The 13,175-nt window shown below is 42.5% G+C and overlaps 1 protein-coding gene across 1 annotated transcript in view; it reads left to right on the forward strand.

Moving 5' to 3' along the window:
- The window catches only part of MTIF2 (mitochondrial translational initiation factor 2), a 350,344-nt gene that overhangs the window by 217,749 nt on the left and 119,420 nt on the right, over positions 1 to 13,175 (forward strand). The window contains exon 11 of the mRNA XM_069234182.1: positions 12,078 to 12,218. Within this exon, the coding sequence (XP_069090283.1) occupies positions 12,078 to 12,218 (141 nt within the window). The remainder of the gene's footprint in view (positions 1 to 12,077; positions 12,219 to 13,175) is intronic.

Below are 13,175 nucleotides of genomic sequence, written 5' to 3' on the forward strand. Positions count from 1 at the left end.
GAACGGTACATGCAAAGACAAGGTCATTCTCAAACAAACCCACAATTCCTACCCAAGGTGGTCCCCAAATTCCACATCAATCAGACGATACAATTACCGGTTTTCATTAAAAACCCGTAAACAGAAACAGAGAAAAAAACTGAATACACTGAACATAAGAAGGGCACTAATATACTACTTGGAGGAGACCAAGTGACTCTGCAAGGGGAACTAACTGTTTGCAGCATATGCTAAATCCAACAGAGGAGCCCCCCACCACAAAGGGGACTAACGCGCAATGGATCATGGAAACAATTCAAATCTGCTACTTAGCAGCAGGCAAACAACTGCCTAAAGGAAAAAGGGTGCAACCCTGGCATTCATAGCAAACATGACCATAGAAGCCCAAGTGGGACAGAATGTACTAGAGCACCTGTTTGCAAGCTCATCATTGCAACCCAGCCAACTCAGTTGAAAGGGAAAAACTGCTACACAACCTGATGCACAGCATGTGAATCCAGAAAAGGATTCATGTTGCAAAACGAAATAGTTACTTAGCAGTAGTTTTACAGCCTGAAGAGTTTTCTGGATTCTCACGTGGCCCATCCACCCCCCCAAAAATGATAAAAGGATAAACAGGTGGTGAAGAGGTTAAAAAAAAAAAAAAAAAAAAAAAAAGAAGAAGAGGAAGAGGAAGGGGAAAACAGGAAACAAAAACACAATGAGAAAAAAAGAATCCAAAGATGGCTACCATGCACAGGAGCTTCCAGGGTGCTGTCTGACGTCATGGAGAGACAGACCTAGCACCAAATGGTGGTTTTCGATCCCCAAGAGGGGGTGGGGGGGTGAGGGGGGAGTGACGATTCCAGACCTAACCACTAGATATCGGAATGATGCACAGCTTGTGAATCCAGAAAACTATTCAGGCTCCAAAACTACTCCTACTGGTAAGTAACCATTTAGTCACCTTGGACAGTTTTAATTGGTTAAATAATTGGGTGTATACATTTTTTTGCTTTAAACTACTTTCAGTCTTACACTGAGTGTTTAGTGATACTTAGGTATGGTATTGGTTGTTTTTGGGTGTTTGGGCTAATTTGCACAGTTTATATAGTGATGGAGAGGCAATTGGCATGTGTCACAATGGAGTAAGCATGTAATTTAGGACTTTTGTGTTTTGTGATGCTTATAATCAGTAATGGTTTCCACATATCTTGAGTTTTGGGTGTTGTGACTGAGACACATAATTTTATTGGTGTTTAGGGGTGTTCCACAATGAGTACTTTAATATGATTGATACGGTTTCTGTTTTGTCACGAGGTGAGGGGATTTCAGTGGTGATGTTGTACTTAGTACAACGTGTATCATTAAAGAATTTTGTTCCATCTTTAGCCCTTTTGAGTTTGTGACGAAACACATGTTGGCAGGAGGCAAAGGCAGAGAAACAATACACAAGAATTAGGTGTGACAGTTGGAAACTGGAGCTATGAAACTTACATTAAGAGATGGACTGATACTCCTCTGTGGTAGTGAAGCCGCTAGGCCCGTCCAAAGGTTCCGTAGAATCCGCCTGCATTCAATGGGAGGTTTTCAAGACTGTTATTCGAGGGCACTCTCAAGACTTAATGGGGTGAAAAAGGAGGGTTGGCTGCAGTGTGAGGTGCGGGAGCGGAACATTACTGCTCTGGAAGCCCAGAGCTTAACAGAAGGGGAGAGGGAAACTAGCCTATAGCACCAGCTGCATCTCAAGCTCCAGGAACTACGAGCACTGGCAGAACACCATGCTCGGGCTCAATCATTAGCAACCCATCAACGGCTGTATGATGTGGGAGATCAAGCTAATAAGTTACTCACATGGCTTGATAAAAGGGATAAGGAGCAAACCTGGGTGAGGGAGATGGTAGACCCAGATGGGTTGTCAAATGTGTCCAGTGACGCAATAGCGGAGGTCTTTGCGAAGTACTATGAGGGGGTTTATACTTGAGAGACCCTGGAAACTGAAACAGACTGCTCGGAACGCCTCCATGATATTCAGCTACCGCGGCTGCTAGAAGATGATAGGGAACCCTAGAGGGGGACTGACTGAGGAGCAGGTTGCGTTAGCGCTTCAAAGCCTTCAGTCAGGCAAGGCTGCAGGACCTAACAGTCTACTGACAGAGCGCTTTAAGTGTATGGCAGACAAAGTGCAAAGCACATGTTGACCATGTTTAAGGAAGTGAGAAAAGAGGGCACCCTGCGACTTTCCAACAGGCTGCCACCATAGTAGTAATTCTGAAAAAAGGGAAACCCCTGACAGAGTGTGGGTCCTGTCGACCTATTTCATTACTGAACATCAAGGTCAAAGTATTGGCGAAGGCCTTAGCTATTAGACTACGGAAGATATTTACTAAAATAATCCATCTGGACCAGTCCAAATTCATGCCGCTCAGGAGCACAAACCTAACCCTGCCACAGTTATATGGCGTACTACATATGACGAATACACTGGGTATGGCCCAGGCGGCACTCCTCGCCCATGACTCCATATTGGTCTTTGATAGAGTATGGTAAATGGTGAATGCTACACTGTCCAGGGCCTTTGACCTCCGTAGGGTCACCCGACAGGGGTGCCCATTGGCCTCCATGCTGTTTGCGATCCCACTGGAGCCTCTTTCGCCCTGGATCCTTCAGGACCCCTTAATTTGGGGCTTTAGGTCTTGTTGGGGGTGGGAAGAGCGTATTCCGCTTTATGCTGATGACATATTGCTGTGTCTCACTAATCTACGCTGGTCCATTGATAGGATTATGCAGATATTCCATATCTTTTAGGAAACCTCGGGATACCAAATAAACTGGTCTCTGATCTTTCCACTGGCGGGGGATCCACTGAACTGCCCCAGGAGTGCTCTGTGCTGATAGTGGGTGCCGGTTTCACGTATTTGAGGATTTATGTTACCCAGAGACCCCGAACAGTTCCTGCATGTAAACCTCTATCCTCAATTAAGTAAACTGCACAGAGATGTGGACCAATGGAGAGCCATTCAGCTAATCACTAATGGGGAGAGCTGCCCTTAAGAAAATGATGGCACTGCCATGACTATTTTATGTTCTCTAGAACACCCCTATAGAGTCCCACTGGAGGTGTTTTGGCAGGTTGGAAGTCTGTCTGTTATTATGGGATGGCGCATAGCTCTCTTAAGCTCCAAAGGGGTGCATACCAAGGGGCCTGGCTGTGCCGGATCTCCTTAAGTACTACTGGGTGGCACAACTGGTGGTAGTCAATGACTGGGCATTCGCAGACCTGATGGAATCGGCTTTCTGGGTGGACAGGCTTTAGCTTGGAAGCATTGGCTCTGAGGAATCGCTATACAAACAATTGCGTGAGCAGACCCTGCTGGCACATACTGCTACAGTTGTGCGGGTGTGGAAAGAGGCGACACACTATTTGCGTTGGGTAACTACCCTAATGGCCCGAACCCATTAGTTGGACTCTGAAGGGTTGCTAGGTGGACAACCTACCTTTGGAACAACAAAATGGAGATGTAAGTGAATTATGCATATTATTCAGTTTTGATATCATAAGTTTGCACCAACATTGATACTCCGTCACTGTTGAATCCTTGTTTAGCATCCTTGAGGAACCCAGTCTTAGTGGAGGTAATGAGTTGATGTATACCAGTCTTCAATCTAATGGCTAGGATCTTGTTATAAATCAATGTTATTAGGAATTTGGGCCTGACATCTTACAATCTAAGTGGTCTTTCCCTTCTTTCAGCACAACTACAGTGGTGGTATTAGTTGTCGACTCTGAAATGGTTCCGAATCTGTGAACTGGTGGAAGACTGATTCCAGTGGTTCCATGATCTTGTAAGCAAATGATGTATACAAATTTAGCTATTGAGGCCCGTTGCTTTCCCAGTCTTAAGACTACCTATGCCCTTTACAATCTCAGCCCTCTGGATGGGTGCATTAAGTAGTACCTGTTGTTTATGTTTAATGCTCGGTAGGTCGATAGTATTCAGATAGTTCGAGCAGTCTAGAGGGGATACAAACTCATTAGAATTGTAAAGGCTAGAGTAGAAGTCCTGAAATTATTTTAGAATACCAGGAGCCTCTAGCTCCACACCTGATTGCATGTATGAGAGATTTGCCTTAGGTATATTTTAGCTAGTTAGCTATTTCCCACCTCTATTTCTGGCACGTTTTTCTGCTTTATTTATGTCCACCCACTTTTTGAGCCCTCTTTATTAATATCTTGTTGTAATTGTATTGTAGACTTTGTAGTTTCTCAAGCAAGTCTGCTAAGCCTTTTGAATGCCAAAGTATCCTATGTACGTTTTTACTCTGACCCTAATAGGGTGAGTTGTTTGTTCATATTTTTTTTTTTTTGATTGCCATTAGGTTTATTATTGCTCCCCTGATAGTAGCCAGCTGACCATGGAAGAGGTGTCTACAGGGGTGTTGTCTTCTAGTAATTGCATCAAGTATCTTGGTTTTAAAGTCTTCATGTAGGTTATCATCAAGCCTCCGTTGTTTTGGCGATGGTGTTGGGTCACCCATCTCTAGTTCCATTGTAACACCTGCATGGTCTGATGCAACAAACTGTCTGATCTTAGGGTTTGTGGTTAGATAAAGCAGATGTCTGCCCACCACTAGGTAGTCAATTCCAGAGGAGTGATGCAGGTTGGAGTAAAACAAAAAATCTCTTGGAGGTAGTACAGCCTCAAGATATCAGTCAAGGTGTCATTATCACAGACCTTTTTCATTTTGGTTGAAGATTTGCTACTTAGTAATTTAATGTGCGATAGTCTGGTTAGAGATCTGTCCATGGGCAGAGTAAAGTCACTACCACCTCCTGGTTACCAGGCAAATCCGGACACTCTTGTCTGTCTCCTGCCAGAATTCTACTGAGTTATCAGTAGGGGCGTACATGTTTATGTTGTACATTTTTTGGCATCATTCTTGGCTTTGGCAATGAGCATCCTACCTAGGTTATCATGTAAGCGAGACACTTAATATTCCTGATTTTTTTTTTTTTTCCCAGTGAGTACCCCATTACTCTTATGCAAAGCGGGAGAGTAGATGGTCTCTGCAATCCAATGAGATATGGAACTCAGCATTTTCTTTTGCGTCAAGATGTGCTTCCTATAACATAACAGTATCCCCTCTTATTCTGTTGCAGTAATTTGCAATCTTCCTCCTTTTGGTGGGATGATTCAGGTTTTTGGTATTAAGTTAGAGAATCTTGAGTGTATGATCTGTCATCTTGATGATTCACCAAGTGTATAGTGAACTGAATTATAGGGAAAACCAGGCCAGTGAGAAATCTCAACTCGCACACTGTGGCGCCTCATCGTGTGAGAGCAGTCATGTAAGAGGGATTGTGTATGGTGCGTGTCACAGTTATATTGCACCCCTAGGAGTGTTTTTGCAAGTAGCCTTATTGTGTGAATGGCAGATAAAGACCTACCAGTTGCAAGGCTTGAGGTGGACTCACTACTGTCATAAGAAACGGGAGGGAGGGGGAAGACTGGTAGAAGAAGGCGCATTTCCTTACTAAGGCAGTGAGAAAAATGAAAAGAACAACAATAGCACAAAAAAAAATTAAAAGAGAAAATATCTTCATAATCAAAACCCAGCTCATCCCTGAGATGTGGGAATCCTGCACCTCCCCACCAGACATTGTATGTTAAAGCTAGGTGCCACAAACAGGCACACAGGGAGCATATGCCTCCGCCACTCGCTCCATAACAGTTCAAAAGACACAAACTAACAATAAACATGAGTTAGCATATTAAATTAGAAATACCAAGGCTGAAGTGAACAGTAACTCTAGTACAAGTAATAACCTTCTAAAATGTTTGTGGCTAGCATATGTACTGCCCACAGCAGTTGTCATAGCCTTCGTCGTTGTGGAAGGCATGTGGTGCGAGGGGAGGACTATACAGGACAAGGTGGCATATCCCTGTTTAGGGTAAATTGCAGGCAGAAAGCAAAAAATATGAGACTCTTTCAGACCTATTTTGATGGTCAGTGTGGAGGCTCGCTGCAGTGAATGTAAAAGATTGTGGCCATATAAATTAGGGGAAAAGGGTAAGAAGTAAGAAGTATCAATCCTCATCTCCTGTCTCACTGCATAAACATGTGGATTTAACCCCTCCAAACAAGGTAACCTGATAATGTTGTAAACAGTAATCAACAAAGCACATTATACTAATGAGGAACCACCAGTTTCATGCCCCTGGCCTCACAGCAGAGGGCAGAAGCTGGTAGGAACAAATAGCCACAGACTGTCTTTAGGTTACCATTTCCAGTTGGGTTGAAGTAGAGATATAGGTTTGTAAGTTAGCTGGTTCAGCGAAGGACATTGGTTTCTTTTTGTGAATGGTTTGGAATTTAAGTGGTCCAATAAACGAGAAGGGACTTAAGTCTCACAGAGATGTCCGTGTTGAAATCCTGGCACCATTCAATTGTATGTGCTGCATCGTCCTCATGTGTGATAGTATAGACTCAGCATGTCGAAATCTTAAGGGAAGATCCTTGTCCTTGTGAATTTCGCTGGGATGGACATTTCGTTTGCCTGAGGGGATCCTATGCACCCTTTCCATCTTGAATTCCTTCCCGAAAGTTATGCCAAAGATCCTCTAGTTCTGTTACCCCCTTGGACAGCACGTTTTGTTTTTGTGCAACCTCACTGGATTGTTTCTTTGAAGACATTGTAGCATCTTCCAACAAGCTGATTCTTGACTTGATTTACATGATCCTTCTTGCTAGCTCTTTAAAGTCTTTTATTAATGCTTGAGTTTTATGCTATATTGTGTCAGTGTTAGTTTTAGCATCTTGAGCCAAATTATCAAGTGCTTCCAAACATTGCAGGATAATGTCCACGTTTGCGTCATATTCTAAATTTGGCTTAACCAATGATTCAGGCAGTGGTGGTTTTGTGTTTGAGCGTTTCAAGCACCATTTGATGCTTTTGATATCTCTTGAGTCTTTGCACTCTTTTTCCTACATTCAGCTGCTGTCACTTACCAGGAGCAATCAAGAAAGACAGCAAGACCAATATTATTTGAGTAGAGGGGTATTATGTCTTGTAGAGTGCAGTGTGTCACCAATTATATTCGTATTTATGCCCCTAAATTACCAGCTAAATGCGTATTGTGTGTGCTCCTCCATACCCAGATCTAATTATGTTGAATTAATCTCAAGTGGACATTGCTCACCATCAAATAGATTATATTCATGTGCACTGAGGTACAGTCCAGCACTGCACCAAGGAGGTATGGTGAGCATGAGAAATTGCATACCAAAATGCAGGGCCACACCTCAGTAAGTTTGGAGCTACTGAAATCGTAGTCCCCCAAAGCAATAAACACACAAGGGTAGCAGGCACCGCGCACTGCATTACCCTGTAGTCCTTCTTTCTGTGGTAGAGAAGAGCTACGTGCAGGTTGCTCCTACGTAGGGTATTCAATTCATCTTACAGTGGGCCGTATGGCACCACGCCTAGCTGCACAGTTCCAAACTCACTAGAGAAGCTTACAACCCTCGCACTGTGCAGCCTAACTTGCTAGTCGAGAAACACTGAATGTCATAAGCAACTATTGCCATTTCGTATTTTTGTGATTCATCCTCATATGATCCCCATGTGTATTCACAAACTGTCTGGGTTCATTGAGGATGTGCATTTGCAGAAAGATTTCCAGTTCTATCTGACTTCTATGATCCACCACTAACCGTCACCATAAAGCATCCGTGAGAAATATACATACCCCAAAATTTCCATAAAGAATCTTGGAGAAAATCTAGACAAAACTTTGCATTCTCCTTCAAAAGCCAACCAAAGACACAATTCAAGCACTCTCATATTCATCTTTAGATTTGAAGGCCAGCCAAACTGCTATTCAAAAGTTACACGACTTTCTTGGGGCTTATGTTCTCAAGCAAACTAATTATTTCCCTATGCAAACTGAAATGTACATTCTATAAGGATCACTGATCCATGCAGACTGTGAAGAAATCCTCTCAGCAGGCACCTTAAACGAAGTGCTCATATAGTGGATAAGGAAGAATAACCATAGCAAAGGAGTGCTGTTAAAAAGTTGACAAACGGATGAGGACTGTTGCAGATATTTCTTTACATGGCTGGGAAGCCACACAGGCTGCCTCTGCAGAAACGGTCTCTGTAGGGCAAGGGGAAGACACCTCCGTGCCACTGTTCTAAAACTGCAAACAGTGATCACGTCTCTAAACTTCGTCTTTCCTCAGGTGAAATGCAGGTATTGACCAAGACAGACAATGTAATTGTGATGTTTTTGCATCTTGAGGCAAAAGGGTATAAAATATATTACTATGCCAAGGGAAGCAGAAAAAACATGGGAGATTTACTGCCAGACACGAGTGCTTGACATTGCAGTTATCTCCAGGAACTGAATAGTTGAAAGGTTTACTGACCAAGCAAAAAAAAGACTCCCACATATTTTTTCAAACCATCTTTATTGCCATTTTTGTTAACAAAAGATTATATTGGCATATAACATGTATATTCTGCTTTTTGACCAATATCCAAGATCTTGTATAACTTACTGTACAGGGTACCCATGCATGCCTAATCTGTTAATAACTATGTCTGAGATTGATCAACATATGGCGTAGATCAGTTTACAGTGTAGTTCCAGAATGCGTAGCTTGTAAAATCTAGAGCAGTTACCTTGAAGTCCTACTGTATCACACATATCAATACAGCAACTTCCGTCTTATACTATGTGCCCAGTCATGTAATATACTGTCAACTGTGCAGAACGGGAGGCAGCTCCTAAATGCTAGTCTTGGACAATGCAAGTATTAGAGGTGGGATTTTTGAGATCACTTAAGGGAGAGAATTGAGAATGTTGAACTAGGGGAAACGCCTACAAGTCCTGTAAGTAACAGAAAGTGACTTATTGTGTCTGATATCAGTCATTCTCAGAGAACTTTTTAGGGCGTGCATCTGTCATAATGATGCTCCATTTCTTCTGTGTGTTTGCTAATCTACATGTCTGGACAGGGAGCCCAGGCTGGCTGCAGGAGTGAATATAGCTGAGGCTATTTTAGGATTGAGCTTTGGTCCCACCGTATGTGAGTTTCTTCAGTCAAGGAGGCCTACTATCCTCCTAAGGGATTTGTGCGGTAAAATGCAGCATCTTCTCCCATTCTTGGACTAATGGGTATTCCCTGTGCCCGAACCTCCTCGCTTTGTAATGCCTGACTCTCACTCAGCGTGTCACAGTTGGTCCAGTGTGTGCCTTCCACGTCATTATAATGTCCTGTTTGACCAATATTAATGCTAGATCAGCAAATCTAGTTTCTCCTCTACTTAATTTAGGACAAGGAGCCAGGCCCAGTATGCAGGTTTCAAATAAATCCTATTTCCCTCCCACCGGTGCTGCTCCCAGCAGCAATCCTACTTTCTGCCAGTAGTGTCCAATTGTTGACTAGTCCCAGACCATATTCCGCAAGTGAGATAGATGGTAATGGAAATTGCAGTCATTTTATTTGCTGTCCTGGGTGTAATGTAGGGTTCTAACTAGCCTAGCCTTGTGAGACACCCTCACAATCACGGCTGGCACTTGAAAACATCCATTGTTTCTGTATATTTTTACCGTTCCTTATGTAGGACATTTTTGAGGTCGAACGCTTATTTTTCTTTCAAGTGTCCCAAAGGCACCCATGCTATATCCAGTAGGGCTCTGTATGTCCTGGAAGTTATCCTCTTTTCATTGCTAATCACATCCTTGATATAATTATATGATGGTGGCTAAGAACTGATGCCTCTCTAAATCTTGTGGGCTGCTACCAGCAAGGTTCTGTTTCCAAGGATCTGACCCCCTGGTAATCCAGATTCATCTGCCAGTGTCTCAAAGGTGGCCAAAGCATGAAAAGACTCCCACATACAGGCCGTTCATCACATTGTTCGCTCCAGCATCTTTCGTCTATGGGGCACATCATTGGTTAGAACCAATAATGAAAAAACATGTCTCCAGACACCCACAGAAGGGGAGTTCTCCCATTTGCATACTGTTTCCAGTATAAAGACCTTGTAATCAGTTGTTTTTCCACGCTTGAAACACAGATTGTTCTTGGAAATGCAATGAATGTCGCGTCAGTCCCAGACTCCCTACCTAGCACATGCCATGCTTCTTTCCAGGAACATTTCTGAAATCCTTCCCTGCAGCTTTGGCTCGCTCAACCTAGCAGTTTTGCAGTAAGCTTCTTAGAATGTGGTGTTCTGAATCTACCCCAGAATGGTCATTATAATCCATTCTACAACAGGTTCTACTTTCACTATTTATTATTACAAACATAGAAATTGCATTTGGTATCATTTTGAATGACAGCAACACTATGTCCCCAGTTACAAGTATGGGGCTGAATTCTGATTGGTACGGTGACCGTTATTACTGCATATATCTTAAGTTTCACAGAAAACACCACAGCTCCCACAGTTCACCCAAGGTAAATTTCGGCAGATCAAATATGCTGAAATTAACTGGAAAAAAATGCAGACTAAATTCCAATATGTGCAGATCTGTGTGCTGAATGTAGTGGTCTAAGTGAGGGAGGGTTTTCATTTTAGAAACAGTTTCCCTACTTTGTGTAACAAGACAACTGTCCTAGGGCGGTTAATTCGGACGGTTGAAACGCCTCAGCTGAAGAGGAACGGTGGGAGTCTTCTTTGCTGTGAAACTGAGGTGGGGCAGACAGCTAAAACGCCTTCTTGCCAGAATTCTTGTTTTCCTGAAAGAAATGTAAATGTGCGCAATCTTCAAATGTAAAAGGTGCTTGGAAGCCGGTATTGGCTTTAATTGATTGAATCAGTTGAATGCCTAATGACATCAGGCGTGGTTCCTCCGCTACAGCAGAGGAGCGTCGCCCCACTCCAGCAGCAGCAGCTGCAAACCTTTTATTACAAAACGATAATAAACTATGTTTATTATCGTTTTGTATTATGAGGGGCGGGCCTTGGTCATGATGGGGATGAAGGGGAAGTGCACGTCAGTCCCCCCCTCACTGTGCATGTATATTTGACCGGCCGGCGCAGACTGGCCAAACACACATGCGCAGCTGGCTCTCTCTAGTGCTCACTGTAGTGCTGTGCTGGAGAGAGCTTGCACAGGCTCCCAGTCTGCCTAGGAGCACCTTGGCTGGGCGCTCCCAGCCAGTCCTAACGCTGATCTGAGCAGCTTCTGGATTAGCCGCAGGGCAGGCTGAGCGCCTGTGCCTGCAGGGAGGAGCAGAGCAGCGGGGCGTGGCATTCAGATACATTTTTTTTTCTACTGTTTTTTATCATTATTTTATTTTATCCCCCTCCTCCTTCCCCCCGCCACGTGCCACCCGCCACTTTTCCCCCTGCACAAGCTGCCACTGGATGACACACATTTTCTTAAAGGTCTTGTAAGGGCCTATTAGTTAAGCAGTAAAATAAAAATAAACATGCTGGAGCACTACAGTTTCAAACTAGTAACTTTAAATAACTTACCCTAGTAAGTTTCATGCTCATACCATTTTTTCCTTCTGGTGTTCTACCTGCTCTTCACATTTGCAGTCTGCTTAGGTCTATGGTGTGGATGAAAAACAAATGATTACAGTCTGGAGAACGGGGCAAGTGTATTAGTGTGCAAGACCTGGAAACAGTGGAAGGGGGAGGCATGCATGTGCTTGTACTACTTTGTTTAAAGGGAACTCATGCTTGTACCTTAAGCTAGAGCATAATGCTAAAGACAGGGATTGTAACATCTGCTGTTAATAAGTCCTGATGACATCAACATTTGGAATGTTTGACTAATAACTGTTCAACCAGTTGGTTCAGTCAGAGCTGAACCTATGAGAATGCAGACAGAAACAGCATGTTCCTGAAGCTCCCAAGGAGTGGTTTCCAGTTTCATTAGTCTGATTTCCAGTTTGTTTTGTGATGCAGTAGTAGCACATATTTACAAAATGCATACATATAGAAAATATCCTTTAAGAAATTGCTTTGCAGAATTTAAATTTGCGTCATGATTAATATAAAGTTGTTTTTAGGTAGATATGCTTTTATTTAAATTTCATTGTGTCTTACCAGTGTTTCTTTTATCTTTTAGGTGACGTGGATGGCTCAGTTGAAGCCCTTCTGGATCTGATAGACAGTTATGATGCCAGTGATCAGTGTGAACTCGATCTAGTCCACTTCGGAGTTGGTGATATTAGTGAAAACGATATTGAGCTAGCAGAAACATTCAAAGGTACAATGAATAAAACCAGGGCTCAACATTAAAAATGTAAATTACTGATTGATTGAATTTAATTGTATGTTGTTTCTTCACCTTATTTACACTAATTAACAAAAACCTCCTCCCTTCGCTCTGAAATTGTATACTGTAACAGAATGTATGAAGGTAAGTATTTGTTTCTTTGAACTTTCACAAATATGTGATTTGTAGAGTTTTTTCATCTGTTTATGTACTAAACGATGACCTACTGAAGCTGTTAAGATATTACGTGGTGTACAGTCTGCAAAAGCTCAAATATACATCAAATCAACTGGCTGTGCTGCAGTGGGCAGCATACAGTTAATTCCTATGGGATCAGCAGACCAATCACACTTTATTTCATTCTCCCTCCCGAGCTAGGGCTACCTCTAACACGAGTGTAGATGATACTTAACCTGGGCATTCTATTCAACTGTAACCAGTCGTTCACCCTGAAGTAAATGTAGTCCAAAGTTCCATGTTGTTCCATGTTTGATGCATCTAAAGCTTCCTGCCCCATCCTCCCAGAATCCCTTAAGGGCTATCGGAGTCAACTTTTTTTTTCTTTTCTTTTTGATGTACTCTCACAAAAAAGAGGATACACCTGGAATTATATTTTTCATATCTCATGTCTTTGATTTGCCTTTGATTCTGGTATTGTTTCTTATTAACCTTTTGGTACCCTTTGTTAAATTGTTTAATTAACATTTTTAAAAGGCACACTTACTTTAAGGTTAAAGCAATATTTACAACATATGTACAGTATATAATCTTGTATAGTGGTATGACAGTGTCCTTTGCACTCCAGTTAAATGTTTGTGTTTAGTGTTCAGGCGACAGAGGAAGGTTACCATTATTTATGATTTTCTATTACAGTGCCCAACTTTTCAGAACAAAATGCCATTGTTATTTAGGATGTCCTGTATCTTTTCCATGTGTCTAGGTACAGTA

The sequence above is a fragment of the Pleurodeles waltl genome, chromosome 5, assembly GCF_031143425.1.
Source record: "Pleurodeles waltl isolate 20211129_DDA chromosome 5, aPleWal1.hap1.20221129, whole genome shotgun sequence".
Classification (NCBI taxonomy): domain Eukaryota; kingdom Metazoa; phylum Chordata; class Amphibia; order Caudata; family Salamandridae; genus Pleurodeles; species Pleurodeles waltl.